Below are 16643 nucleotides of genomic sequence, written 5' to 3'. Positions count from 1 at the left end.
GTATACTTTCTTTTACAATGCACATGGAACATTCTCCAGAATAGACCCCATATTAGGCCACAAAGCAAGCCTTAACAGAATCCAGTACACTGAAATATTACAAAGCATCTTTTCTGACCATAAAGCCATAAAAGTGGAAATCAATAACAGAAAAAGCAAAGAAAAAAAGTCAAATACATGGAAACTGAACACCTTGCTCAAAAACTACTGGATTATAGAAGAAATCAAGGATGGAGTAAAGAAATTCACAGAATCAAATGAGAATGAAAACACATCCTACCAGAACTTTTGGGACACAGCAAAAGCAGTGCTCAGAGGTCAATTTATAGCAATAAATGCACACATACAAAAGAAGAAAGGGCCAAAATCAAAACATTAACCCTACACCTTGAAAAAATAAAGAACAGCAAAAGAAGCCCACGGGCACCAGAAGAAAGGAAATAACAAAAATTAGAGCAGAAATAAATGAAATAGAGAATAGAAAAACTGAAAGTTAACAAAACAAAAAGCTCGTACTTTGAAAAGATCAACAAAATCGATAAACCACTGCCCAAACAGACAAATGAAATACAGAAACTTAAACAAATAATCAGAATAAGAAACGAGATGGGCAATATCACAACAGACCCAACTGAAATTAAAAGAATCATAACAGAATACTATGAAAAATTGTACTCCAAGAAATTTGAAAACCTACAGGAAATGGACAAATTTCTGGAAACACACTACCTAGCCTAAATTAACACAAACAGAGATAGAATAACTAAACAAACCTGTATCAAAAGAACGATTAGAAAAGGTACTTTAAAAACTCCAAGCAAAAAACAAAAAAAAGCCTTGGCCCTGACAGCTTCACTGGAGAATACTAACAAACTTTCAGAGAAGAGTTAACACCAGTACTACTAAAGGTATTTCAGAGCATAGAAAAGGATGGAATACTCCCAAACGCATTCTATGAAACCAGCATAACCCTGATACCAAAACCAGGTACAGACACCACAAAAAAAAGAAAATTACAGACCAATATCCCTCATGAACATACACAAAAATTCTCAATAAAATTCTAGCTAATAGAATTCAACAACATATCAAAAAAATAATTCACCATGACCAAATGGGATTCACACCAGGTAATCGTTCTGCATTAGAAAACAATCGATGTAATTCATCATATAAATAAAACAGAAGACAAGAACCATATGATCTTATTGATAGATGCAGAAAAGGCATTTGACAAAGTCCAACACCCACTCATGATAAAAAACTGCCAGCAAAATAGGAATAGAAGGAAAATTCCTCAACATACTAAAGGGCATTTATACAAAGCCAACAGCCAACATCATCCTAAATGGAGAGAGTCTGAAAGCATTCCCCGTCAGAACAGGAACCAGATAAGGATGCCCTTTATCACCACTCTTATTCAGCATTGTGCTAGAGGTCCTAGCCAGAGCAATTAGGCTAGACAAAGAAATAAAGGGCATCCAAATTGGTAAGGAAGAAGTGAAAATATCCCTATTTGCAGATGATATGATCTTATACTCAGAAAAACCCAAAGAATCCACAAGAAAACTACTGGAGCTAATAGAAGATTTCAGCAAAGTATCAGGATACAAGATAAACATACAAAAATCAGTTGGATTCCTCTATACCAACAAAGAAAACTTCCAAGAGGAAATCACCAAATTAATACCATTTACAATAGCCCCCAAGAAGATAAAATACTTAGGAATAAATTTAACCAGAGATGTAAAAAAACCTATACAAAGAAAATTACAAGACACTACTGCAAGAAACCAAAAGAGACCTACATAAGTGAAAAAAATACTCATGGGTAGGAAGATTCAACATTGTGAAAAAGTCTATTCTACCCAAAGCGATCTATAGATGCAATACAATCCTGATCAAATTCCAACGACAGTTTTTAATGAGATGGAGAAACAAATCACCAACTATGGGAAAGGAAGAGTTCCCGGTTAAGTAAAGCATTACTGAAGAAGAAGGACAAAGTGGGAGACCTCACACTACCTGATTTTAGAACCTATAATACTGCCACAGTAGTCAAAACAGCCTGGTACTGGTAAAAGAGATACATAGACCAATGGAACAGAATTGAGAATGCAGATGTAAATTCATCCACCTATGAGCAGCTGATATTTGACAAAGGCCCAAACTCTATTAAATGGGGAAAAGCCAGTCTTTTTAACAAATGGTGCTGGCATGACTGGATATTCATCTGCAAGAGAAATGAAACAAGACTCATACCCTATACCATACATAAAAACTAACTCAAAATGGATCAAAGACCTAAATATAAAATCTAAAATGATAAAGATTATGGAAGAAAAAATAGGGACAATGCTAGGAGCCCTGATACATGGCATAAACATTATATGAAACATAACTAACAATGTACAAAGACCAGAAGAGAAACTAGATAATTGGGAGATCCTAAAAATCACTCATGCTCATTAAATGGCTTCACCAAAAGGCTAAAAAGACAACCTACAGACTGGGAAAATATTTTTGGCTATGACATATCCAATCAGGGTCTAATCTCTAAAATCTACAAGGTACTGTAAACCCTCAACAACAAAAAGACAAATAAACCAATTAAAAAACGGCCAAAGAATATGAACAGGTACTTCGCCAAAGAAGACATTCAGGTGGCTAAGAGATACATGAGGAAATGCTCACGATCATTAGCCATTAGAGAAATGTAAATCAAAACTACAATGAGATACCATCCCACCCCAACAAGGCTAACACTAGTAAAAAAACACAAAATAATAAATGTTGGAGAGGTTGTGGAGAGACTGGAACACTTTTATACAGTGGGAATGGAAAATGGTACAACCACTTTGGAAATCGATTTGGCGCCTTCTTAAAAAGCTAGAAATAGAAGTACCATATGATCCAGCAATCCCACTCCTTGGAATATATCCTAGAGAAATAAGAGCCCTCACACAAATAGATACATGTACACCCATATTCACTGCAGCACTGTTCACAATAGCAAAAAGATCGAAACAACCTAGGTGCCCATCAACAGACAAATGGATAAACAAATTATGGTATATTCACACAATGGAATATTATGCAATAATGAAGAACAATGATGAATCTGCGAAGTATCTCATAACATGGATGAATCTGGAAGGCATTATGCTGAGTGAAATTAGTCACAAAAGCACAAATATTGAATGAGACCACTATTATAAGAACTCAAGAGAAGGTTTAAACACAGAAGAAAACATTTTTTGATGGTTATGAGAGTGGGGAGGGAGGGAGAGGGGGAATTCACTAACTAGATAGTAGACAAGAATGATCTTAGGTGAAGGGAAGGACAACGCACAATACAGGGGAAGTCAGCACAACTGGACTAAACCAAAAGCTAAGAAGTTTCCTGAACACAATCAAACACTTCGGAGGACAGAGTAGCAGGGGTGGGGGTCTGGGGACCATGGTTTCAGGGGATATCTAGGTCAACCGGCATAACAAAGTTTATAGAGAAAATGTTCTGTATCCCACTTTGGTGAGTGATGTCTGGGGTCTTAAATGCTTGTGAGCAGCCATCTAAGATGCATCAAGTGGTCCCAATCCACCTGGAACAAAGGAGAATGAAGAACACCAAAGACAGAAGGAAAATATGAAGGAAAAAAAAAAAAAAAAACAAAATCCAAATCCACTGCCGTCGAGTTGATTCCAACTCATAGTGACACTATAGGACAGAGTAGAACTGCCCGATAGAGTTTTCAAGGAGCGCCTGGTGGATTTGAACTGCCGACCTCTTGGTTAGCAGCCGTAGCACTTAACCACTACACCACCAGGGTTTCCCAAGAGATGAAAGGGCCACATAAACCAGTGAGTCCATCAGCCTGAGACCTGTAGAACTAGATGGTGCCTGGCTTACCACCAATGACCACCCTGACAGGGAACACAACAGGGAGTCTCTGATGGAGCAGGAGAAAAGTGGGATGCAGAATTCAAATTCACATAAAAACACCTGGCTTAATGGGTCTGACTGAGACGGGAGGAACCCCAGAAGACATGGCGCCCGAACTCTCTGTCAACCCAAAACTAAAACCATTCCCAAGCCAACTCTTCAGACAAGGATTAGACTGGACTATAAAACATAAAACAATACCCATGAAGAGTGTGCTTCTTAATTCAAGTAGATGCACGAGACTAAATGGGCAGCTCCTGTCCGGAGGCGAGATGAGAAGGCAGAAAGGGATAGGAACTGGCTGAATGGACATGGGAAACGCGGGGAGGAAAGGGGGAGTGTGGTGTCACATTATAGGGACTGCAACTAGTATCACATAACAATATGTGTATAGATTTTTATATGAGAAATGAACTGTAAACTTTCACCTAAAGCACAACTTAAAAAAAAAAGAATCCCTTCAAGTCCTGGCTTAACATTCCATAAGTATCTCGTTAATTTTTCAAAAATGTTTCTCTCTAAAATGTACATCTGAGGATCAAACCGAGGTTACCTATTTCATTGTTTATGTCTCAAGTTGGAATCTAAGTTTATACAATCAGGAGACAGACAAGATTTCATCACAATAACTTTTTTCCTCCTTTTGTAAAAGATAGCCAAATTATACAAAATACATGAACAAAACAGCAAAAGAGAGTATCAACCGCATTATAAGCTGCAGCAGTGACAATACCCTACAGAGCAGTTCTCAATCTATGTTATTGTTCCTATGGAGAAGAGAGTTGTCAATGTATGTCTAACAGCTGACTCTAGTAAATCATTACATGTTTCAGGCATTAGTTTCTTGAGTCCAGGAAGTTAGAATACTGCCAAAGGTTACAGTGATATGACAGTTCATCGTTTCTGGGATTTTTTTTAGAACAGTTTTTGTGGGTGATATTGACATAAACTGCACATATATAAAAGGGTATAATTTGATAAATTTTAACATATGTATGGATCCACAGATAGTATTTTATTCAGAAGCATCTTTATCAATAAGAAAAAGAATAATTAACTTCTTTGACATTTACAGTCAAAAATACATGTTCTATGATAAATATTTATTATTTTTATCCATCTATTTTCTATCTTTTATCTAGAGGGATATGTAAGGCCAAGGATTTGTGCCTGTTCTGTTCACTGCTAAATCTCCATTACCTAGAACAGTATCTGACACACAGCAGATGCTCAATAAACGTCTAATTACATTAATCAATACACATAATCAATGCATTTATTAGGCAATGTCAAACAATCAAATTCTCTATGTAAGTTTTCCAAATATCCAAATAGCACGCACTTCTAAGAGCCAGTTCTTTCATTCTCAAGACGTTTATTAACTGAAATATTTCATAAATGTATATAACATGCTTCCCTGTTTCAGAAAGCCTTTGAGTAGCATTTGGGCATCACTGTGACTATGTCAGTATTGCTGTGCTCTTAAGTACTAAAGAAGGACACAGGGCTGTTGGCTCTATTACTGAGCAGTTTTTAGTTCAGCTCCCTGAACTGCCAACTATTTTGAAAGCACGCCTTCATTTTGAAAAGAAGACAATGACTGGAGAAAAATTACATGAGTCATAAAATAAAAGGTATAAGCCTTCTTATTTTTGTTTGCTTCATTGTTTAAAATTTTTTGTTTCTTCCGGGATTTGAAGTTATGTATTTGGTAGGCTTTGGGTTTCTAGAACTCTGACCTACAAGTAATGTGACATTACTATATCCATACACAAGACACTGTAATACAAAGTGTGTACTTTTTAGATAATAAATTTCATTATTAGACTCCTACAGAGTAAACTAATCTTATTCATACGAAATAGACTTAATTTTATAAATGTGTATATACACACATATCCCATAGAAAACTTCAGAGCTGAAGAAATGAGTGTAAATATGGTTCTGTAAGGAAGTTTTCCACCTTTTAAAAACTCTCAAGAAAAACAGAACTAAATGTCCTCAAACCTGTGAATTGTGGCATAACATTACCAGTTGCCATGGCGTCAATTCCAACTCATGGCACCTCCATGTGTGTCAGAGTAGAACTGTGCTCCATAGGGTTTTCAATGGCGGCAGATTTTTCCAAAGTAGATGGTCAGGCCCAGAGATTCCTCTAGGTGGACTCTGTACCTCCAGCCTTTTGGTTACCAGCCAAGCACATTAACCGTCTTTACCACCCAGGGACTCCGACATCTCATTATAGGTAGTTAACCTTCTTAATTAGCTTTTAAAAAGTCAACATAATCCAACTATCAATTCTGATAACCACTTCAACTTCATGAGGTGTTAATAAATACATTCTCCTTTCTCCAAATACTAAAGGAACCTAAGGGAAAATATAATCTACAATTTTTCATTCCACTTTTTTAAGTTTGATGTTTTTAGAAGCTCAGTGGACCTCAAAAATTATAGTGTATTGGAATGAAAACCAAATTGTTTTTACTGCTCTCCAAAAAACATTTTATAGCTAGAATCAGCAGAACATCAGCCACTCAGCACTATCTCAACTTTATAAGTATGACTCTTTTAAAGATTAACTTTTGCCTCTAGCTAATCTTTGAAAACTAGTGAGGGGGAAAAAGTGAACCTCTACAAGGCTAAAATAATTCAAACTTGCTTAAAATATCTGTGAACTAAGTAAGGAGGCCTGGCTGTTAAAATGACCCAAGTTTCCAAATTTAAATAAAAACAAAATCCAAGAAAAGCACACTAAATGAAGACCCTTCCATTAGGAAAGACTTTGTTCCAGTAATTAAGACGGCACATGAGAGTGATGCAATTTTAGACGGTATCATCCCAGTGATTGCTCCAACAGACAGGTGACCTGAACTCAGTTTGAAAAACAGAAGATTTAACTACTCTGTAATACTCTGTCTTATTTTTCTTGGCAAGGTCAACTCAAAAATCTTCAGACCTTTCTTTAAAAAGTAGATATCCACATTTACAACTGAATTATTTTCAACAAGAATGTCAAGTTCATTCAATGGGGTAAAATAGTCATTTCAACAAATAGTGCTAGGACAAATGGATATTCTCACACAACATACAAAAATTAATTCAAAATGGATCAAAGACCTACATGTAGGAGCAAAACTATTAAACTCTTAGAAAACACAGTAAACATCCGTGACCTTGGATTAGGCATAAATACCCCAATTAAAAAATGGGCAAAGGATCTGAACAGAAATCACTCCAAAGACGTACAAAAGGCCAATAACACAATAAAAAGACGCTCAACATCATTAGTCATCAGAGAAATCCAAAATGAGATACCACTTCATTAGATACCACTAGGACTAGATACCACTATCATCTATCAAAAAGACGACAGATAATACCAAGTATTGGTGAGGATGGGGACAATATGGAATTCTCATACACTGCTGGTGGGAATGTCAAATTACACAACCACTTTGGAAAATATCTGGCGGTTCCTCAAACAATTAAACTTAGAGTTACCATGTGCCCAGCAATTCCACTCAAGTACACACTCAAGAGAAATAAAAACATATGAGATGCAAAAACTTGTACACAAATGTTCACAGCAGCATTACTCATAATAGCCAAAAGATGCAAACAACCCAAAATGCCCATCACTAATGAATGGATAAACAAAATACGGTATATCCACACCATGTAATGTTATTCAACCATAAAGAAGAATGACGTTCTGATACATGCTACAACATCGAAAAACCTTGAAAACATTATGCTAAGTGAAAGAAGCCACACACAAAAATTCATATATTGTATAATTCCATTTACATGAAATGTCCAGAATAGGCAAATCTATAGAGACACATAATAGATTAATGGTTGCCTAAGGCTGGGGGGAAACCCTGGTGGCGTATTGGTTAAGAGCTATGTCTGCTAACCAAAAAGTTGGCAGTTCGAATTTACCAGGAGCTCCTTGGAAACTTTATGGGGCAGTTCTACTCTGTCCTAGAGGGTCACTGTGAGTTGGAATAGACTCAAAAGCAACAGGTTTGGTTTTGGTTTAAGGCTGGAGGAGATGGAAAGATTATGGCTACAAGTTACAGGGTTTCATTTTGGGGGTAAGGAAAAATGTTCTAATATTGATTATGGTGATGGTTTCACAACTCTGTGAACACGCTAAAAGCCACTGAGTTTATACTTTTAACAGGTGAATTGTATGGTGTATGAAAAGCTGCTTTTTTTTTTTTTTTTTAAAAAAAAGCAGGTGTTACTAAATAATAATCCTAGAATCTTCTTTGTATTGGTTACTCCCTAAAAAGTCTGATGAAAAAATCGGGGACACCCTCCCCAGAAAAATACACATGAATATAAAATACTGAATACCATTTCAGAGATTTATTTGATCATCTTACAGCTTACTGACAAGCCTCTTATATGTATCCTCAAACTAAAAATGATCCTGGATCTCACAAGAACACATGAATCCTCTCTCACAAATGTTACCAACTTGTTTCCAAATATAAAAAGCAAAGCTCTTCTTTCAAATATTAAAAACATTTTTGTGTTTTAAAACTCCCATTTGTTATTCATTGTTAGCACTGATAACGGACACCCATACTAACACTAAGAAATAACACTAGGAATTGAAGAGGTAATAATATTTTTCCTACGTAAAGCAAAAACAGAAGCCAGTGGAAAGAGCTTGCTTGCTCCCCTGAGACTTCATATCTACATTTCAATTTACGGACAGTGCTAATGACATCTATCAGTCTTTGTCTTTTGTTTTCTTAACCATACCTGGGTTTTAGGTTTCCACATCAGACAGCTGCTCAAGGTCACCTTTTCTGTACAGCCAAATACAAAGGTGTGTCCTGTCTCATCATATTGGCTGTATTCCCTTCCCAGTTCTCTATCAGATCTCTTTACTTGTTCCTTCCACCCTTTGGCACAAATTCCCATGATGCTTGCTCTGATGGGCACAGCTGTCTCTACTTATTTTACAGTTTCTTCATTGTATTTATACATACCTATGGCACTCAGAATTGTATTATACAAGAATTTTTCAAATTATCTTAGATATTAAGTGGTTGCATGATCAAAAAGAGTATCCTCATTAAGTGGAGAATTTGTCTATATTATTGTCACTTTCTTTGGACAGTGCTTACAGGCAATGGAGAAAAACTACATGGCATAAGCAAATGGACTGCCAGCAATGCTATCACAGTATGCCTTGCCTGCCCCTTGCCCCAGATCTTCTGTCCCTCAATCTCCTCTTCATTGTACAGGCAAAACCAGCATACACATAAGGGATATCGAAAACTCAAATTTGGAGAAGCACACATAATTTGTACAATGCCTCTTTCCACCCACCAAGTTTCAGTCTGTGTAAAGGAGCTGGGAGAGGATGCAGAGATTAGAGAAAAATAAGGCAGTGGCACCCTTTAGTCCTTGATATGAAAAATCAGGTCATGCCAAATTTTTTTGAAACTGATGATCTAAATCACTTAGGTAATTCAAATAAGGTAAATTTCTTAATAAAAGTACTTACCAAATATCATCAATCTTACCAACCTAAAACCACATGTGTAATCTGATTCCTAGGGTTTTCAATTGAAGTAAAATATTCTAATTTTTTAACTGTACTTTTAGATGACAGTTTACAGAGCAAACAAGTTTCTCATTAAACAACTAATATACATATTGTTTTGTGATATTACTTGTCAACACTACAACATGTTAACACTCTCCCCTTCTCAACCTTGGGTTCCACGTTACCAGCTTTCCTGTCTCCTCCTGCCTTCTCATCCTTGACCCTGGGCTGGTGTGCCCTTTCAGTCTCATTTTGTTTTACGGGCCCCTCTAATCTTCGGCTGAAGGGTGAACCTCAGGAGTGACTTCATTACTGAGTTATAAAAGTGTGCGGAGGCTATACTCTCGGGGACTTTCCGGTCTGTCAGAACAGTAAGTCTAGTCTTTTTCTTTTGGTGACTTAGAATTTTGCTCCACATCGTTCTCCAGCTCTGTCTGGGATCCTCTATTGTTTTCCCTGTCAGAACAGTCAGTGGTAGTAGCTGGGCACTATCTATCTAGTTGTGCTGGACTCAGGCTCTGGTAGTTGTAGTCCATTAGTCCTATGGACTAATCTTTCCCCTCTGTCTTTGGTTTTCTTCACTTTCCCTCGACATAAATGATTGAGCTTTTCCATCATCTCTTTTCACAGATATAGTCGATTTGATTCTTGCGTATTCGATCTGGTGAGGTCCATGTGTATGCTGTCACCGTTGTGTTTTTGGAAAAAGGTATTGGCAATGAAGAAGTCATCGCTCTTGCAAAATTCTATCATGCGATCTCTAGCATCGTTTCTATCACCAAGGCCATATTTAACTACCGATCCTTCTTCTTAGTTTCCAACTTTTGCATTCCAATCACCACCAATTATTAAGGCATCTTAATTGCACGTTTTATTAATTTCAGGCTGCAGAAATGGGTCAAAATCTTCAACTTCTTCACCTTTGCCATTAGTGGTTGGAGTGTAAACCTGAATAATATTAGTATTAACTGGTCTTCCTTATAGGCATATGGATACTATCTTTTCATTGACAGTACTGTTCTGCAAGATAGATCTTGAAATGTTCTTTTTGATGATAAATGTGACATCATTCCTCTTCAATTTGTCATTCCCAGCATAGTAGACCATATTATTGTTTCATTCAAAATGTCCAATACCAGTACATTTCAGCTCACTAATACCTAGGATAAAGATCTTTATGCATTCCATTTCATTTTTGAAAACTTTCGATTTTCCGAGATTCACACTTCATACATTCCACATTTTGGCTATTAATAGATTTTTGCAGCGGTTTCTTCTCATTTTGAGTCATGCCACATCAGGAAATGAAGGTCCCAAAAGCTTGACTACATCCACATCATTAAGGTCGACTCTACTCGGAAAGGGCATCTCTTCCCCATTCTTATTTTGAGAACCTTCCAACCTGAGGGGCTCATCTGCAGACAGTGTTCTGCTGCTGTTCATAAGGTTTTCACTGGCCAATTTTTTCAGAAGTAGACCACCAGGTCCTTCTTCTTAGTCTGTCTTAGCCGGGAAGCTGACACACAGTAGGTATTCAATAAATATCTGATAACTAAGTATTTAAATAGATGCTATGTATCAGGAGACTCAGCATATACGATTGGTAATTCCCTAGCCATACCAAAGATGAGATCCTTTCCACAGAATTATTTCTGAAGCAATGTAGCACATACATATGAGAAGCTCCAGACAAAGTTCGCCTCAGCTTCCATGGTCAATTTTAGAACTTAAAATACAGAGTACAAAGAGGCAAAATTTTTCAGACTGTATTAAAAAACAAACAAAAAAAGGAAACCCTCCAGTTTCTGCTTCACATTTTCAGTCCTAGACAATCGGACAACCATTAACCCTTCAACTTTCAAAACAAAACCCAAGACCAAATTTTACATAGAAAAATATTTGTACACTTAGTCTATAAATCCTTTACTGCTTGAAGTCTTACTAACGCAGAGTATCTTAACCCATCAGAACACTACATAGGTAAAAAGCACAGATGGTACAAATGAACATTTATGTGCTAGCAAAAACCTGGCACAAAGAAGGATCCTCATCTTGGATTTGTTTCCTCCCACTATTTTCAAGTACCAAAAGAAATCACCAGATATTGAAGAAGCTAGAAAAAATAAAAATGGGCTAAAGCTAGGAATCCTGGGGTGGGGGGGAGGGGAGATAAAACAAAAAATCAAGCAAGGACAACTTTCCTCTATTACCAGAAAAGCTGAAAAGCTTTTACTAAAAACTGGAATTTCCCCTTTAAAGTTAACATCTCACAAAGACCATGCTTTTTCATCCAAGAAAACTTCAGGGTCCTTACTCATAAGGAATGGTAGAGATTAAAGTTTAGATCCTGAAGTCTACACTTATTGCTGCATTTCTGGGCAGTAGTAGAAGTTGTGAGGATTAGAAAGGTAGGGAGTTTTAATTCCTGATCCATCATATAGAATAATCCAGTTACCTCCTCAAGTATGTACGTTAACTAAGTAATTTAATAACTGTTTTGAAAGTATAAGAAATAGGTAAGTGAAACTAAATCCTAACTACTTAAATTTTTTCATACAAAGAGAAATTGAGGAAACACGGTATGTAGCTTTCTCGGTAACATAAAGAAATGTGTTGTTAAGTTGAAAATACATCAAAAAATTGTAGAACTGAATCTGAGGACATCCACAGAATCACAGGAATATCATCGCAAGGGAAAATCCATAAAGCACTGACAAAAATCTAAAATTACAACTATTTTGCTAACTCTTTCAAGTAAGAAGTATAAACTCAAATGCATATGAAAGAAAAGAAAACAATTTGGTACCTACTTGTGACAAAGAATTTTTTTGTGAAAGTACAGCTATCAAAGGCAGCAATTTTCTCCTGCAAGACTACGACGAGGATCCTAAAATTAGGGGGAGGGAAAAAAGACACCAAAAAGAAAAAAAAATATGAATGTGAAATTTCATAAAGTAATTCATGAATAAGTTAAATTATCGAGAAGAAAACAAATATCTACTAACTCAATTAAAAAACAGAGGCAAAAACCAACATTTCTTGTAATATTTAGGCTAGAAAAAAAGGTGGAAAATATTTTTAGGCAGGATAGGGATAGTTAAAAGGAGAAATGTGATCAAAATAGAATAATCTCAAAAATATTTTACTCTAAATAATTTTTATTATAAATCTAATAAATCAATCAACTATTAGCCATATACTAAAAGTGTTTTTCCAATGACAGCTCAGAGTCATGGAATTAAATATAAAATGGATTTATGTAACCTGTTACTTAATAGGAACGCTGGTGGCACGGTGGTTAAGAGCTCCGCTGCTAACCAAAAGGTCGGCAGTTCAAACCTACCAGCAGCTCCCTGGAAACCCTCTGTCCTACAGCCTCGCTATGAGTCAGAATTGACTCCATGGCAACAAGTTTGGTTTTTGCCACTTAAAATGACTGCTGAATTTCCCAACAGGAGGGCGGGGGCAGGGGGGTAGTGGTGGTAAATTAAGGCAACTGCTATTCAGTGTAAATGCATTATATCTGACCAATTCAGCGTATTAAAATTTAACCAGAATCAATACAAATCACATTTTTCCTAGGGCCAAAGATTTATAAATTATTGGGAATTTTTAAAGAAATGAACTGCTAAAGTACATCCAAAATACACTCATTTTTTAAAGGTTAAAGTACTGCTACTTGCAAGATATTAATATAAATACCACATTTAATGTTATTTCAAAAGATCAAGTGGAAAATTATAACCCTTGTTTAATATTTGAGGCAGGGAAATCTGAGCAACAGTGCTAGTAATGGGAAGAAAGAAAATGTCAACAATCTTCACATGTACAATTCAGTACATTACCATATTTTTTACACAGACAACATGCACCATCTACATTTGTTTGCCAACCACTCCCTCCTCCCCGCAAGGTGTTTTTATAAGTGCTGTTATGCTGATTTTTTTACATGTTGCTGTATAAAACATAGCATAGCACACTTAAGAAAATACCTTGGGGTGGGGAGAGCAGTTGGCAAACAAACGTAGAAGGCACACATTATTTGCATAAAATACAGTAATTATGTTCATCATGTTGTTCAACCATCACCCTTTTACATTCCCAAATACACACCACCCTTAACAGAAGCTCAGTGTCCCTAAGCATGAGGACCTTCTCAAACACCTTTTGTCACCTCTCCAAACCTGAATTTTCTAATGCAATTTATCTACCAATCCAACAACTAATCCCCCACTTCATTCAGCAGTTTAAAAGTTGTCTCTATCATGGCATATATATTGGTATTGCCGAAAGTGTCTTTCATAGAGCAAGTTTTTAATTTTAATGAGATGTCACAGCTAAGGATTTTTGCTTAACCCAAGGTCACAAAGATTTTCTCATATGTTTTCCAGTAGAAGTTTCATGTTTTATGTTTTACATTTAAATCTATCATTAATTTTGAGTTAATTTTTGAGATGTCAAATAATTTTTTACAAATATATTTACCACAATTAAAAAAGAAAATGTCACATTTAACACATATGCTTTGTTAATTTGCTGATGCAGAACATAATCTTTCACATATCTGAAAATACATAATTATGCAGCCCTAGTACTTACATAAGAATCCAACAAACCATCAGACCTAGATTACCAGGGTTAAAGTGAAGCCATGAAGAGAAGGTGGCAAGCTCAAAAGGGGAAAATGCAGAAAAAACTAATCAGATAAATAGGTTTTCAAAATAATACAGTAGCCACTCCCAAACAAAGAGTCACATGCAAAAAAATTCTGTAAGGAAGGTTTAATTTACAATTAAGTATAGAAAGTTCAAGAAACCCTGATGGCGCAGTGATTAACTACTTGGCTAATAGCCAAAAGGTCACTAGTTCATCCCAGTTCAGTCATGCATGGCCAAGGAAGAGAAATCTGAACAGACACACATGTTTAATAAGCCCTGCTAAAACCCTAATCTCTTTCTTAGAAACTAGGGCAACATATGCATTGCATAGCAACCAAATCTCTTGCCCATCAGATTTTGAGCAGAGGCAGAAACAGTGGTGCGCCACTCAAAAATGGCAACCAACACCACCACTTTGAATGTCTGTCACTGTCACATTCCTGCCAATAGTCCAATCTCACATATTGGGCTCCCAAAAGGGCTCTCTACGCCTCTTCTGAGTGTCCCATTCCACAGCTTTGACCCACAGACTTTTCCATTCTTGTTATCATTTCAGTTCATCCAAATTGTAAAAATTCAGGTCTGTTCCGGTTTTACTTCATTGGCCATGACTGAACCAGTTCAAACCAGTATGAAGCCCTGGTTGAAACATACCCGCTACTCCATGGGAGAAGGATGTGGTAGTCAGCTTCTATAAAGATTACAAGCTTGGAAACCCAATGGGGCAGCTCTACTCTGTCCTATAAGGTCACTATGAGTTGGAATCGACTCGATGGCAATGAGTTTGGTTGGTATGTAAGTTCAAAAGACTACGTATGCCAAACTGATGATTTGCATTTTTCCTTGATAACATTTTCCTCATTTTCAATCTCACTTCTATTTTTCCTACTATTCACAAGTTATATAATCATTAATTACTTATGATAAGCAAATTGATGAGTACTAAAAAATAACTGTCTTGATTTTGCTATGTACTTTATACTTACTAAACATGTATTAAATAAGGCACATTTATTACACAGCTAAAATAAAAAGAAATAAATGCAAAAATGCTTTTTGTAAGAAGAATCAATTCTAACTGTATTTTCATGTATATCATCCAACTGCAAATTTGACAAAAACCTGAGTTCACTTCACAGTCTTTAGTTCCTACATCTTTTTATTTAAAGTGTGAGTTTAAAAAATAACGAGATTTTTAAAAAATTCTGCCTTCATTAAGTAGCAAAACTAAAGAAAAGGAGTTTACTATAATTATAATACATACGGAAATACTTTGTAATAATAAAGACTACAAGACTTTCCCAAAAATAGAATTCATAGAGAACTGGAAATGACTTCAAACTCATCAACATAAAACAACCAGCTAACTAGATACTTACATGTGATTAGTATTCAAAGTTACATGTGATGAGATTTCAAAGGGAAGAGGAAAATTGAGCTTTAAAAAACATTAAGAATTGTTTCATATCAAATTATTGTTCCTTCCTCAACATAATAAAGGTCATCTATACAAAACCAAGAACCAACATCATTCTCAACAGAGAGAAGTTAGAAGCATTCCCCCTGAGAATGGGAATGAGACAAGGATGTTCTTTACCATCATTCCTATGTAACATTGTGCTAGAAGTCCTAGCTAGAGCAAAAAGACAAGAACAAGAAATATAGGGCATCCAGATTGGAAAGGAAGAAGTAAAACTACCCCTATTCACAGATTATATGTTTCTATACATAAGGAACCCCAAAGATTCCACAAGAAAACTACTGGAACTAATAGAAAAAATTCAGCAGAGTAAAAGGATACAAGATCAACACAAAAAAAATCAGTTGGATTCCTGTACACCAACAAAGAGAACAATAACATTTATAATAGCCTCTAAAAAGATAAAAACACTTAGGAATAAATCTAACTAGGGACAGAAAAGGCCTATTCAAAGAAAACTACAAAACACTATTGCAAGAAACCAAAAGAGACCTACATAAATGGAAAAACATACCATGCTCATGGATAGGAAGACTCAACACTGTGAAAATGTCAATTCTACTCAGAGCAAAATACAAATACAATGCAATCTCAATTCAAATACCAACAGCATTCTTTAACTAGACGGTAAAACTAATCACCAACTTTATATAAAAAAGAAAGAGGCTCTAGATAAGCAAAGCACTACTGAAGAAAAAGAACAAAGTAGGAGGCCTCACACTACCTGATCTCAGAGCCTACTATACAGCCACAGTAGTCAAAACAGCCTGATAGTGGTACAGTGACAGACACATAGACTAATGGAGCAGAATCAAGAACCCAGATGTAAATCCATTCACCTGTGGTCAGATGCTCTTTGCCAAAGGACCACAGTACACTAAAGGGGGGAAAGAGTCTTTTTAACAAATGGTGCTAGCACAATTGGAGGTCCAACTGTAAAAAAAAATGAAAGAAGAGCCATACCTCACACCATACACAAAACTAACTCAAAAT

General features: G+C 36.1%; 1 protein-coding gene across 1 annotated transcript in view; it reads right to left on the bottom strand.

Annotated features, from left to right (window-relative positions):
- BCAS3 (BCAS3 microtubule associated cell migration factor) overlaps positions 1-16643 on the bottom strand; it is a gene marked incomplete at its 5' end in the record, with an annotated part of 619175 nt that overhangs the window by 432198 nt on the left and 170334 nt on the right. The window contains one exon of the mRNA XM_049861336.1: positions 12323-12399. Within this exon, the coding sequence (XP_049717293.1) occupies positions 12323-12399 (77 nt within the window). The remainder of the gene's footprint in view (positions 1-12322; positions 12400-16643) is intronic.

This window comes from Elephas maximus, chromosome 19, assembly GCF_024166365.1.
Source record: "Elephas maximus indicus isolate mEleMax1 chromosome 19, mEleMax1 primary haplotype, whole genome shotgun sequence".
Taxonomy (NCBI): Eukaryota; Metazoa; Chordata; class Mammalia; order Proboscidea; family Elephantidae; genus Elephas; species Elephas maximus.
This window is presented reverse-complemented; position numbering and strand designations above follow the sequence as displayed.